The 15,157-nt window shown below is 39.5% G+C and overlaps 1 protein-coding gene and 1 pseudogene across 1 annotated transcript in view; one reads left to right on the top strand and one right to left on the bottom strand.

The window, feature by feature from the left end:
- LOC108315681 (estradiol 17-beta-dehydrogenase 11) overlaps positions 1-8,672 on the bottom strand; it is a 44,003-nt gene extending 35,331 nt beyond the window's left edge. The window contains exons 1-2 of the mRNA XM_017545129.2: positions 8,280-8,672; positions 489-596 (exon numbers count right to left, since the gene is read on the bottom strand). Coding sequence (XP_017400618.1) covers positions 489-596; positions 8,280-8,489 — 318 coding nt within the window. The 5' untranslated portion in view covers positions 8,490-8,672. The remainder of the gene's footprint in view (positions 1-488; positions 597-8,279) is intronic.
- Positions 8,673-9,084: 412 nt separating this feature from the next.
- LOC108315682 lies at positions 9,085-11,523 on the top strand (annotated as a pseudogene).
- Positions 11,524-15,157: the final 3,634 nt, after the last annotated feature.

Raw genomic sequence — 15,157 nt, 5'->3', positions numbered from 1 at the left:
AAAAAAAAAAAAAAGAAAGAAAAAGAATAGAAAATAAAAGAAATAGCTCCATCTACAATAAAAACCTCATAAAGAATAGCTTTATTGTAACTTTCTAACCCAATTCTATGAATGGGCTTTAGAAGACCCTGTCAGTAATTCTGCAGTTGTCATCCAGGGATACTTACCTGTATGATAATCATGGATGAGGTGAGGGTGTGTGGGATGCAGGGTGCAGAGGGTTCATTTGAGGCCCTGACCTCAACCTACTGAAGGAAAACCTCTGGGAGTGGAGACCCATAGTATATATATATTTTAACAACTCTCTGGAAAATTTCAGAACATACTAATATTTGAGAGCTTCAGTTTGGGTTTTGCTATGAGCTAGCTCTATAACCTTGGACAAGTAACATTTCTCAGTTACTTCATCTATGTCATGTACAGACTGGGTCATCTCCAAAACATCTAACTCTAACATGTTATGATTCTAACTAAACATAAAATTTCACCTTCTTTGCAGAGTTGTAAATATCTTCTCGGTTGCTGCAGTCTACCACAAAGGTATGAACCTTGGCACCCAGTCCCCTGCATTTGGCAGCTGCTTCCTCCAGTCCATGCTAGAAAAAGCAACAAAGAGGGCAAGGTAGTAACTGATATGAGCATATTATATTGACAGCTATAATATAATTTTTTAAAAGTAGTGAGATTCCATCTGAATTGGGCAAGAATTTAACGACCCATTTTTGGCAGGTATATAAGCACATTTTACTTTTAGTATTTTGACTAGCTTCTTTTATTTGGAACTGAATTTAAAGCAAGTTTCTTAAAAGAAGGTACAAATCTTAAAATACTAGTTCTACGTTTATGAACTTTAAATACTTTGTGAATGTCAGTATCTCCGTGTATTACATATCAGGCTTTAAAAAATATAACATTAAACTTTTTTCCATGTCATTAAAAACTATTCATGCACGTCAGTTTACTGGCTGCAGAAGAAACAATGAGTTAACTACAGTTCATTAAACCATTCATTCTTTCAGCATTTTAACATGAAGGTCATATTCACTGAGTTCAGAAGAACCTTGACACAAATATTAATGAGGTAGAGTCCCGACCCCAAGGAGTGCTCTGTGTCGTAGAAAGAAACATAAATATCATAGTTAAGTAGGACCCACATAATACCATTATTGTTTTGATAATACGGGATTGAATATTGTCAGTTTCAACCTAATACATTGTGATAAGTATCACAGCAGAGTTCTATACAGGGAGTTACGGGAACACAGAGGGGCACACAATATAATTCTAGCAGTGGCTTGCTATGCCCTTTCACCTGCTTTCCCCAGGGTGAAAGGACATTTCAGGCAGGGTGTGTGCAAAGACAGACAGGAGACTGGTCTTGTGGAAACCACTAGTAGGATCAGCGTTGTTGGATGGATCATTAAGTTCGAGGCCAGGAGAAGTTCAGATTAAGGTCCCACTTGTCATATTAAGTTTTATCAAAAAGTGAATGGGGAGCCACTAATTAAATTACAGAGTCAGGTTTATGTGTCGTATTGATTATTCTGGCTGACGTACGGAGGGTAGATTTTAGGGGTCAACACTGGAGTTAAAAAAATTTGAGAGGCAGTTACAGTAATTCAGGTAATGGATGACACAAACTTGAATTGTGGCACTAGTAGAAAAAATGTAGAGGAAAGGATATCCTTTAAAATATATGTTTAGGAGATAAAATCGGTAAGCCTTGGTGAGTAGATGAGGAAGGGTGGGGAGGAGTCACAGGTGACATCTTTGCTTTCTGCTTTTGGTATCTGGCAAGATCATGCTGCCACATGTCAGGCAGAGATGACAGGGAGACGGCAGATTTGAGGAAAGGGATGATGAGTCCAATTTGGGGCACTGATTTTGAGTCAACTTAAGTTCAGGATCACACCATTGGGGTTTTTTTGGTTATCTTTGCTTGTTTGCTTTTGGCCAATTTTTACCTTTTTTTTTTTTTACTTTTAAGGAAATGTCTCAAAAGAGATCTTAGATTACCATCTAGTCTGTGCACTCTACAGGCCAAGTATTAGGTTGGTGTAAAAGTAATTGCTGTTTTTGCCATTATTTTAATGACAAAAGCTGCAATTACTTGTGCATCAACATAATAATTGTCAGCTAATGCACAAATGGGTAGACCCCAGGAGGACTCACACATTTACCCACAGAGAGGATGGTAAATCAGCGTACACATTTGTAAACGGCAAGTACTGATACAGAAAGGATAAATCTGGACAGTTGTGGGAAGAATTAGTAGCTTGTGTAGTGAGCCTGTTATCACAATAAAAGAAACAAGTTCTTTTTCTCTTATGAATCTCCCACACAAACTGTAGTATACCCTCATGAGGAGCTCTTATTCCTCAAGGGACATCAACATCTCAGGTAGACTTTATTTTGCCCTCCTATATGCAACCGGCAGCTTTTGCCATTTCCTTTTACAAGCATATTTTATTAATGTTGTATATGCATACAATGGACTATTATTCTAAATTTCTGACACATGCTACATGTACAACCTTGAGAACATTATGCCAAATGAAATAAGCTAGACACACACAAAAAAACAAATACCATATGAGTGTACTTACATGAAGTACCCAGAGTATCACATTCAGAGAGACATAAAATAGAATCATTGTTGCCAGGTCCTGGGGAAATGAGAGATACATTGTGGTGTTTTTGTTGTTGTTGTTGTTTTGAGAGGGAGTCTTGCTCTGTCACTCAGGCTGGAGTGCAGTAGCACTATCACAGCTCACCACAACCTCTGCCTCCCAGGTTCACGCAATTTCCCTGCCTCAGCCTCCAGAGTAGCTGGGATTAAAGGCACATGCCACCATGCCCATCTAATTTTTGTATTTTTAGTAGAGACAGGGTTTCACCATGTTGGTCAGGCTGGTCTTGGATTCCTGACCTCATGATCTGCCCGCCTCAGCCTCCCAAAGTGCTGGGATTACAGGCCTGAGATATATTGTTTTGACGGGTACAGAGTTTCAGCTTGGGAAGATTAAAAATGTCTGGAGAGGAATAGAAGAGATCACTGCATAATAAAGTAAATGTAGTTAATGCCACTGACCTGTACACTCAGAAATGGTTAAAATGGTGTGTTTTGTCATCTATATTACCATATTTATAAAAGTTTTTAAAAAGATTATTGTATTGATTTGGATCCTCTTTTTTTGGAACAAATATATTTCCTTACATAAACAAATTTTATAATAAAAATTTATTTCCCACTAATTCTGTTTTCAGAGATTTGCTTATTACTGGTTGGCTTTCTGTAGCCACCAAGCGACTGAGTATATGGAGGCAAAGATACCCTTCTTCCACATCTGCTGTCTCACTTTTGCCCTATTTCCTTGCTCCTCATTTAGGTTGGTCTGGTTTCCACACTTTCTGAACTGTGCAAATTTTTTTTTTTTTTTTTTCTGAGATGGAGTCTCGCTCTGTCACCCAGGCTAGAGTGCAGTGGTGCAATCTTGGCTCACTGCAGCCTCTGCCTCCCAGGGTCAAGCGATTCTCTTGATTCAGCCTCCCTAGTAGCTGGGATTACAGGCATGTGCCACCACACCTGGTTAATTTTGTATTTTTAGTAGAAACGGAGTTTCACCATGTTGTCCAGGCTGGTCTTGAACTCCTGATCTTAAGTGATCCACCCACCTTGGCCTCCCAAAGTGCTGGGATTGCAGGCATGAGCCACCGCACCCGGCCAGTGCAACAAATTTAAGTTCTAAATTCCTCCAGAAAAAATTCCAGACAGTGCCCTTCACAAAAAGTATTTGGTAAAAATATTTTTTATTTCTTACCAAATATCTATCTGGATAAATACCTATCTATCCAGATAGATAATTGTTAAGAAATAAAAAATAAGCAGATCTTCAGGAATAAAATGAATTCTTCCTTTAAAATGTTTTGCAACACAGTACAATTGCTCATAATTCTTCAAGATTTTCCTTGGTAAATTTTTTCAAATATGTTTGTCTACAATCACTAAAAATTGAAAAATTTTAAATTCCTCCCATTATTTTTTCAGTTATTCATTGTTTTTTTATTCAATAAATAGTCTTTGAGCATATACTATATGCTCGCCACTTACTGTAAATTTTCCTTTCCAAGTTAATATTTTCCTAATTTAACTTTTTTTTAGGAGAAAGGGTCTCGCCATTGCCCAGGTTGAGTGCAATGGCTATCCACAGGCGTGATCCAACTACGGACAGCACTGGAGCTCTGACCTGCTCCATTTCCAACCTGGGCTGGTTCACCCCTCCTTAGAGAGCTTGGTATCCTTCACACCTACTGTCAGGAGGTTACCATATTGATTCTGAACTTACGGGGACATGCAGAGCGCACCACATTCCAGAACACCTGGGCTCAAGCAATCCTGCTGCTTCAGCCTTCTGAGTAGCTAGGGCTACAGGACCATGCCACCATGCCTGGCTATCAACCATTCTAACCAGACACGGGAATGAGAATAGTCAAGAGGTGATAGATGATCATAAAGCAGAATGAATAATTCCTGGTATCGGTCTCAGTGAAACAACAAAGCTGACACCACCATTAATTCCTCCCTACATTAATGTTTGGTATACGTGGACTATCCTCACTACGTGGATTAATCTAAGAAATTGTCTTTGTACTCTAAGTGAAAGGGCCTTCCCTTTGGCTCTTCCCTGCCCTTCCAGCTAGATCCAATAACAATCCAACACCACTTTCTTCCTCATTCTCTAGGTATTCACGTGCTCAAGAGCTTCACGTCTCCGTTTCTGCTACCTGGACTGCTCCAAACCCGCACCCTGTCCTTCCCCAATCAGGTTTAGTGGTTCTCAGACTTCTATAATTTCAAATCTATAAAATGGCAAGAAAAATAGAGTGGGGTATGCATACCAGACTAGGATTGCCAAACTTTTGGCCAAATAAGGGCACCCAAAACTAAAAAAATGACTCATATGTTATAATTGTAATTTCATTAACAAACATATTTTTTACCCACAAAAAAGTAGGAAGGATATAATCTCAAAATAAAAGATGAATTATATAAATTAAGCTAATTTAACCTAATAAAAACTCACTACATTCTCCTCAATTTTTCTGACCATTTTTCCCAATCTCTGCTGCTGCCAACCTTGTCTGACAGTCCCCATCGTGTCATCTCGTGCCTGGATTATCACAGAGCTCTCTTACTTTACTTGTTCCTTCCATTTTTTATCCTCTTATGTCTCATCTAAGCCCAGCAGCTGGAGGATCCTCCTCAATAGGAATGACCCTTAAAACCCTTCATTGACTCCCCAGAACAAAAAGCCAAAGCATAGTAGTCACATAAAAAAACACAATCTAGTAGTATATTTTATTTACCCTAATGTATCTAACTAATTATCATTTCAACATGTAATCTATATAAAAATTAACACAAAATTCTATATTCTTTTCTTCATACTAAGTCTTCAAAATCCAGCGTGTCCCACCCACAACACATCTCAATTCAGATTGGGCACATTTTCAAAGTCTCAAGAGCTGCAAGAGGCTAGGAGCTACTACCTACCATCGTGTTGCACAGAGTAGATCAAGACTTTTCTTGCACTTCTCTCCCTTCCCTTAGTCTGTGCCAGGCTTTGCATTTGCTGATCCCTCCCTGCAGGACTCACTGTGCTCTCAGCTTCTTCTGATCTTGACTCAATTATCTCCAACTCAGTGAGTCCTTCCTGGCTGCCTCTATAACATCAGCACTCCCCTCCTACCCTCCCTACCATATACAGTCTTTTATCTGCTCTGCCTAGTATTTTTTTCTTTATACTTAACACCACCTAACAATTATACATTTTACAATAATACAGTGTGGCATACTGCCCCTAGCTAATGAGGCTCATGTCTTCCTCAATGCCAAATCCTCAGTTCTCTATTAGAACAGTGCCTAACAGATAATAGGGGCTCAATTAATATTTGTTGGATAGGCCGGGCGTGGTGGCTCAAGCCTGTAATCCCAGTGGGTGGATCACGAGGTCAAGAGATCGAGACCATCCTGGTCAACATGGTGAAACCCCGTCTCTACTAAAAATACAAAAAATTAGCTGGGCATGGTGGCGCGTGCCTGTAATTCCAGCTACTCAGGAGGCTGAGGCAGGAGAATTGCCTGAACTCAGGAGGCGGAGGTTGCGGTGAGCAGAGATCGCGCCATTGCACTCCAGCCTGGGTAACAAGAGCGAAACTCCGTCTCAAAAAAAAAAAAAAATTTGTTGGATAAATGCATGATCAGAGAAAATTTTTTATAAACCAGCACTGGACATTGGAAGTTATTAACCTAACTAACTCTTAACATATATTTGAATTTTAGCTAAAACCACACTTTGTCAAGGAATAATAACAACTAACACTCTAGTGTGTTTACCTTATACCAGCCACTGTGCTAAATGCTTTGTGCGCATTATCTCATATCATATTCCCAGCCTTTTGAGGTAGGTATCATTTTATCCAAAAGTTGAGCAAGTTACCCAATTAAAAAATGAGAGCTCTGACTATATCACCACGCCAGACTGTGACCACACTGGCCTGGGCTGGGCCTAGTTTGTATTATTCATTGTATTTGTAATTACTTTTTAAAAAATTGTTGTTTCTTATTTATTTTATTTGTTTTTTTTCGAGATGGAGTTTCGCTCTTGTTGCCCAAGCTGGAGTGCAATGGCGAGATCTCGGCTCACAGCAACCTCTGCCTCCCAGGTTCAAGTGATTCTCCTGCCTCAGCCTCTCAAGTAGCTGGGATTACAGGCGCACACCACCACGCCTGGCTAATTTTGGGATTTTTAGTAGAAACAGGGTTTCACCATGTTGGCCAGGTTTGTCTTGAACTTCTGACCTCAGGTGATCTGCTCGCCTCGGCCTCCCAAAGTGCTGGGATTACAGGTGTGAGCCACTGTGCCCGGCCTGCACTTGTAATTACTTAATGTCTATTTTCCCTACTAGGCTGAGGTCATGGAACCTTATTTTCTGTTTGTCACCCTATCCCTAATGTCTAAAGCAGATTTAAATCAACATTTGTTGATTGCTGTCTTAATCAGCAACTCACTGGGTTAACTCTCATTTAACTTCATATGCTTTGAATTATTGTTTACAGCATTGCATGTCAACTAGTGCATAATGGATAATGTTTGAGGCCATCAGGTATCTTTTAGAAATCCCTTTGTTCATCTACCAAGGGTCAAATAAAAGGTTAGAATCTAGGTCCTCTTCTCTTCCCTAAGCCCACACCTACGCTTGTCCTGGGTAAAAAAAACTACATTAAAAGGTTTTTTTCCTTTTTATTGTTTTTACTAAAAGATGCTTCCCTGCAACTCCTTCAGTATCACAGGTCAAAGGTGATAAAAAATGCTTTTTAAAAAAATTTGAGACAGGGTCCACCTCAGTCACCCAGGCTGGAGTGCATTGGGGTGCTTACAGCTCACTGCAGCCTCCACCTCCCAGGCTCAAGCAACCTCCCACCTCAGCCTCCCAGAAAAGATGCTTTTAAAAATTATTCTTGGCGGCTGGACGTGGTGGCTCACGTCTGTAATCCCAGCACTTTGGGAGGCCAAGGCAGGCGGATCATGAGGTCAGGAATTTGAGACCAGCCTGGTCAATATGGTGACACCCCGTCTCTACTAAAAATACAAAAATTAGCCGGGCGTGGTGGCGTGAGCCTGTAGTCCCAGCTACTCGAGAGGCTGAGGCAGGAGAATTACTTGAACCCAGAAGGCAGTGAGCTGAGATCACGCCACTGCATTCCAGCCTGGCAACAGAGCGAGATTCCCACTCAAAGAAAAAAAAATTATTCTTGGCAATAACATGGCCAAGTAGAATTGCTTTCTGTTGGGTATAATCTTTTAAAACACTTATCTCATTAACAACAAGTAGGACTTTCTCTTAATAGGTACAAACTTCTTACTCTTTTGATATACTAGCTAAAATGATTTCTTTTTCCTCGTTTTTAAAATGGAGGGATCAATGAAATCAGGTTCAGGAGAAAATTATAAGTTATCCTTAGGGCAAAAATGGGGATCAATTTACAATGTCAAACTAGTGATGGGCAGTAACTGGGACTCTTATAACCTCTAGGTCTGTTTATCATGTGATCAAACAAAATATTAATTCATGCCCTCCCATCTGCAAAATGGCAATACTAATTTTTTTTTTCTTTCCTGCTTTACAGAGATGCTGTAAAGGGTGGCTGCCAGGAAAATGCAGACGTGTCCACAAATTAAAGGTTCCAGAAAGTAAAACATAGTAAGCACTGTTACCTTATTTATATCCCAGAGAACCAGCTTGCTTTTAAGTTTAGCAAATTCATAGGCAGTCAGTCTCCCAATTCCATGCCCAGCTCCTGTAATCAGGACGATTTCGCCGGTGACTGATTTTCTCCTCTTAGGAATAAAAAGCTTCACGAAGGACTCTAGGGAGCAGAAGATCAGTAAGGGGAGAAGCAGGAGGATGTCCAGAAAGAATTTCATCCTTTTTGTAGCTGCGAGCGTTTGCTGTGTTTTTTGTACCAATCACTCTAACCTGCTTTTAGAGGGCCGCTCGATCTAACATCAGGAAGAGTAGGGGCGAGAGCAAGGAAGAGCGAGCTTCGTTACCGACGAGAAACAACTGCGGACCGTTCCTTCCGCTGGGCTGGGCTTTGTTGGTCTTTTGCAATTGGCTCGGGCTGCAGTGTCTGCTGGCTCAGAATCTGGGAGGGACCAAGTCCAGACCCGATCAAAGCTTCCTAGCTCTGCTTCGCGCAGCCCCAACGCGGTGCGTGACCGCGATTGTCTTTTACCTACGTTCTCCCGTTGTCGTGAGCCGACCTGGGAGGGTTCGCTGCTCACCTGCGTTCCTACATTGGATAAATTCCGAGGATAACCGACGATGTCCGCAGGCCAGCTGCTTCTGTCAAAGTTGAACGTTGCTTATCACTAGATTTGGGGTGCCGCTGGGCGCGGCGGCTCTCGCCTGTGATCCTGGCACTTTGAGAAGCCGAGGCGGGAGGATCGCTTGACCCCTGGAGTTCGAGATCAGCCTGAACAACATAGACAGACCCCGGTCTCCTAAATTTGTTTTATTGTTGTTTAATTAGCCAGGCGGAGCGGCGCGTGTCTATAGTCCCAGCTACTCGAGAGGCTGAGGCAGCAGAACCGCTGGAGCTCGGGAGGTCGAGGCCACAGTGAGCGGAGATCGCGCCACAACAAAAACTAGATAGTGGATGCAAATGTAGATTCCTATCTTAAAGGATCCTGAAAAGGCCAGTCTTTCTGCTTCCAGCTGAGAAATTACGCAACATGACATTTTAGTTAACTAAGCACGGTTTCTGGAGGACAGGGGAAATTTTGTCTGTTCAAGGACAGCTATAACCAAGCGCCAGGAAAACATTGTTACTGTATTAAAGGGATTGTTTCCACAAGGAAGAAGAGTATATTTGAATAACCATTTTTCACTTGACCTATTCGAGTTTGAAAAGAAAACAACATATATCATACTTTAGGAATTTTGAATTTATTCAAGTGAATAAATAAATAGAAAATCATTTAGCCTAAAGATTACCTATGTAACATTTGGTTTTGTAGCCCTTATGTATGTTAACTGGTGACTTGAAAAAATTCTAGAGATTGATTCCTGGAAGAAAAGACCTAACTAGGGCTTGTGCGCAGTAATAGCTTAATAATGGTATTGTATGCATTTTTTTTCCGATTCATTTTTTTGACAGACATTGAATTTGGGTTTTGTGCAAGACACTCCGGTACTTGGGAAGAGACTTTGTTGTGTGATGATGGTCAACTTTTATATTTAAGAGGCAGAAAGATCACAAAAAATTGAATTTCACAAAGAGTTCATACTCAATTCTTCCTCCTACTTAAGCAGTCATATGTTGTTACAGGGGATGAAGGGATAGTGGCTGCCTCACAAAAGTGAACTCCATTGTGGAATTCTTTTAACTCTGAATATCCATCTACCACTTTTTTGGATAGACCCCAAATCCAAGTTTATGAAACACTTGCATAGAAACTTTACAAAGTGTTCTTCCACATATATTATTTCATTTGATTTTCAAAAACCTCCTAGGAAATAGAGAAGAAAAGTAGAGTAAGGATATATTTATGCCTCTATACTATAAATGAATAAATCTGTTAGATGGACTTTAAAGTCTATATAGTGAGTAAAAGCGTAACTGGGTCTTCACATATAGTCGGTGTTTGTCAATTTTTTTGTGCAACACCTACAGGAATAAATTACATCTTACATGGTGATCTAGTATAAGTGTGTGTGTTTGCTTTCAACTGTGTTGACTTTCATACATTGAGTCTCTGGCTATGCTATTTCTTATTCCATTCTACTAAAAAAAAACCTGGGAGTTTTAACCTACTTAGTTGATCAAGGTTTCATTGGTTAAGGAAAAGAAAGAACACAGCATTTGGAAGCAGTCATACCTGAATCCCTCATGTGTAATGGGACTTGATCTCTCTAAACATGTATCTTAATTTGTAAAATTGAGATAACTAATACATATCCTACAGGATTCTGTGATGTTCAAACAATTCAATAAAGAACACATTGCCTTTCAACTATTCAACTTTATGTAAATTATAATTAATACTAATGAAATGTGAGTGATGTGAATGGTGTTGTGAATGATGGTTGCAACGTGAATGATTTTATGAATAGCACTAGATGTTTTAAATTGTTCACAGTTAAAACACACATTAGCTTCTAATCTGACAGTTATGTGATTTTATGTATTTGTGGTCTTAAAAAACACCTTTCGTTGGTAGGGTATAAAATATTTTGTAGACCAACGCCCCAGCAGAGAAGCTGAGGTCAACATCAGATTTGAAATATTTAAACTGGATACAGAACTATTTCAGCAATGCAGACAATTAAATATGTTGTTGTGGGTGATGGTGCTGTTGGTAAAACATGTCTCCTGATATCCTACACAACAAACAAATTTCCATGGGAATATGTACCAACTGTTTTTGACAACTGTGCAGTCACAGTTATGATTGGTGGAGAACCATATACTCTTGGACTTTTTGATGCTGCAGAGCAAGAGGATTATGACAGATTATGACCGCTGAGTTATCCACAAACAGATGTCTGTTTATCAGTAGTCGCTCCGTCTTCATTTGAAAATGTGAAGGAAAAGTGGGTGCCTGAGATAACTCACCACTGTCTAAAGACTCCCTTCTTGCTTGCTGGGACCCAAATTGATCTCAGAGATGACCCCTCTACTATTGAGAAACTTGCCAAGAACAAACAGAAGCCTATCACTCTAGGGACTGCTGAAAAGCTGGCCCATGAGCTGAAGGCTGTCAAGTATGTGGAGTGTTCTGCACTTAAACAGAAAGGCCTAAGGAATGTATTTGATGAAGCAATATTGGCTGCCCTGGAGCCTCCAGAACTGAAGAAGAGCCGCAGGTGTGTGCTGCTATGAACATCTCTCCCGAGCCCTTTCTGCACAGCTGGTGTCAGCATCATACTAAAAGCAATGTTTAAATCAAACTAAAGTTTAAAAATTAAAATTTGTTTTTGCAATTAAAAAAAATATTTTGTACTTGGGACATCTGTTTTAAAAAATTTTTAATCTATTTATTTTGAGACCAGGTAATGAGACTAGGTAATTTTTGTAGTTTTGGTAGAGACAGGGTCTCCCTGCATTGCCCATCCTGGTCTTGAACTCTGGGGCTCAACCAATCCACCGGCCTTGGCCTCCCAAACTGCTGGGATTACAGGAGTGAGCCACCGTGCCCGGCCTATGTGGGGCATCTTAATTCATGCTGCCTTCCCAGCAGTTGAAGTCATATTAAAAAATAAAAACAATAAATAAAAATAAGGATTGAGGGAGTCTTTTTTTAAAAATTAATTTATTTTAAATCACTAACTTGAACCAGAAGAATAGGGGTCTTTCATCAATGTCTTGAACATTTACTATGGCCAGGTATATACTAAGCGCTTCACATAACACATTGCATTTTAACTTCTCAACCTTAAGCAATAGGTTCAATAGAAATCTCTATTACATGAATGAAGAAATAAAGGATTAAGTGAAATTAAACAAACCACTTGAGGTCATAGTATAAATGATAGAATTTAAACCTAGGCTGTCATCACTATCTTTTTTTTACACAGAGATGGTGTTTCATCATGTTGATGAAACCAGTCTGGTCTTAAAGTCCTGCGCTCACTTGATCTGCCTGCCTCAGCCTCCAAAGTGCTGGAATTACAGATATGAGCGACCAGGCCCGGCCTTTTTTCTTTTCTTTTTTAACTGGAAGTCTCAGCCAGAGCAATTAGCCTTCTTCTTCTGTGGGGCAAAAAAGAAAAGCTAACCCAGTTCTGAACCGTTAGATAAATTCAAAAAGATCAAAACTCCTGATTTTGAATCACAGCATTAATAACACCTCCCTTTCATACAATTAGGCAGCATAAATATCTAGTTAGCAGGCAGTAGATTGTAGCTGCGAAAAGAATGTGTTTAAATTCCTACCAAGCTTTTAATTAGCTGTGTGATATTTGATTAATTACTTAACCTATCCTGAGGTCTCAGTTACCTTATCTGTAAAATGGATGTAATAGCAGCTTGGTTGCTGTGAAGAGTAATGAGATATACAAAAAGCACAGAGTAATTCATAAGAGCAAAAAGCACAAGAGTAAATGAGATTTATAAAAGCACGTCTTGCATACAAATATACTTAGTGAATGACAGCCATTACTACATGTTAATCAGTCATCAGTAAGAGGCCTGTATTTGCAAGGCTGGCTCTGTAGTATCCCAGCAGATTAAGAATGAAAGACAGTCATGTTTGGCAATTACACAGGCCAGTGAAGAATGCTCATTTTCACTCTAAAGAATACTGAGGAAAAATATACAGAAATGATTGCCAGACTGTGCTAACAAGCGTATTTCCCCCATAGTTTTCTTTCGTCTTGAGATAGAAGACTTCACAGTTTGACTCCAAAGTCTGAATTTTAGAGCTGGAGAAATGTAGACATTAGCTTGTGCAATGACACTTTTTTTTTTTTTAAGTAATGAATCTATAAATTCAAAGTAGAATTTTCAGAATTGGAGTTAATCCTCTCCAACTCCACTGCTGTTTTGCCATGTAAGTTTTTGCAGTATTCTAAATCCTTTGTTTTCATTTCAATATCTTCACCGAATCTTCACTGGAAGTAGATTCCGTCTCTAGAAACCAATTTACCTTGCACTTTTTTTTTTTTTTTATAATCTTATGGAGATGGCTTCTTTCCTTAACCTCAGTAACTAACTTCTACTAGCTTCAAACTTTTCTGCAGCTTCCTCCCCTCTCTCAGCTTTCATAGAATTCAAAAGAGTTAGGGACTTGAAGTGGATTAGGCTTTGGTTGAAGGGAATGTTGTGGCTGTTTGATTTATCCAGACCACTTTCTTCATATCAATGATAAGGCTGTTTCACTTTCTTATCATTTGTGGGTTCACTGGCATAGAACTTTTAATTTTTGTTTCAATAATGTTTCTTTTGCATTCACAACTTGGCTAACTGTAGATGCAAGAGGCCTAGCTTTCTGCCTGTCTTGGCTTTCCACATGCCTTAAGTTTAATCATTTCTGGCTTTTGATTTAAAGTGAAACACATTTGACTCTTCCTTCACTTGAACACTCAGAGACTACTGTAGGGTTGTTAATTGGCCTAACTTCAATATGGCTAGATTTCAGGAAACAGGAGGCCTGATTATGAAAAGTGGGTAAGAGGGTAGTGGGGAGATAACCTGTTGGTGGAGTCAGAACACATGATGCTTATTGATTAAGTTTGCTGTTTTCTATACATATGCGGTTTGTGGCATCCCCAAACAATTGCAATAGTCACATCAAAGATCACTGATCACAGATCATCTTAATAGATATAATAATAATGAAAAGGTTTGAAATATTGTGAGAATTACTGAAATACGACAGAGACATGAAGTGAGCTTTTGGAAAAATTGTGTCAATGGGCTTGCTCAATGAAGGTTACCATAAAGCTTCAATTTGTAAAATGCACAATATCTGTGAAATGCAATAAAATGAAGTGCTATAAAACAAGGTGTGCCTGTAATTTGTCAAGTGTTCTATTTGTCTATGGTTCATAATGGGGGAATCTAGGTCTTTCTGACTTTGAGGTTATATGTACTCTTGAAATGTCCCTCCCCGCTTCTTTTTTATTGGCCTCTAAGATGTCCTTGGTTTTGTAAAGACTAGAGAGAAGACCCAATTTAAACGGATATTAGTTGGCCTCTTTCAGCCAAACACTCCTTTTGTCAGTAGACCTTAGAATCTGGAGAAAAAAGAAAAAAAACTCAAAAAACAAACATAAAACCAGCCAACTAACCGACAAATAGAAAACTAAAAAGATGACCAATAAATATCCAGTAACTATTCAGGATAATGGGCAGTTTTCGTCAGGACTTCTCTATTTCCACCTAAGTCTCTCTGCACTCTAAATCACATCAATCTGACATGTAAAAAGTTGCCCATTTTTTGCTTTAGTGTCCACAGCTGTGGATGTTGCCCAAGTATTCAGGAAAAGCCATGCAGAGAAGAGATCTTTTCATTGGATCTTTATTTTGAATCTAAGATATGATGAGAAAGTTCTTGAAATATGAGTTTGGATATAACTTTTCCAAATTACATCTCATTTATTTCAATACTTCCTAGAAAATTAATAACTATGATACCACTTAAAAAAATTAAAGCCTGTGATAAAGAATTTTCTTTTATTACAAGCGGTAATATGCTCAGAGCTCTAATGATGAGATTATCAAATAAATACACACTATCAAATATCACTTTAATCAGCAACCACAATTTTAGTATTATCCATCTCAAAGTGTTTAAAAAATGTGTCAGCCAGGCATGGTGGCTCACGCCTGTAATCCCAGCACTTTGGGAGGCCAAGTCCGGCGGATCACCTGAGGTCAGGAGTTCGAGACAAGCCTGGCCAACATGGTGAAACCCCCGTCTCTACTAAAAACACAAAATTACCCAGGCTTGGTGGTGGGTGCCTGTAATCCCAGCTACTCAAGAGGCTGAGGCAAGAGAATCGCTTGAACCTGAGAGGCAGAGGTTGCAGTGAGCTGAGACTGCAATACTGCACTCCAGCCTGGGCGAAAAGAGTGAAACTCTGTCTT

This window comes from Cebus imitator, unplaced genomic scaffold (genome assembly GCF_001604975.1).
Source record: "Cebus imitator isolate Cc_AM_T3 unplaced genomic scaffold, Cebus_imitator-1.0 Scaffold177, whole genome shotgun sequence".
In the NCBI taxonomy this organism is placed as follows: domain Eukaryota; kingdom Metazoa; phylum Chordata; class Mammalia; order Primates; family Cebidae; genus Cebus; species Cebus imitator.
The sequence above is the reverse complement of the archived record's forward strand: the minus strand, read 5'-3'. Positions and strand labels throughout refer to the sequence as shown.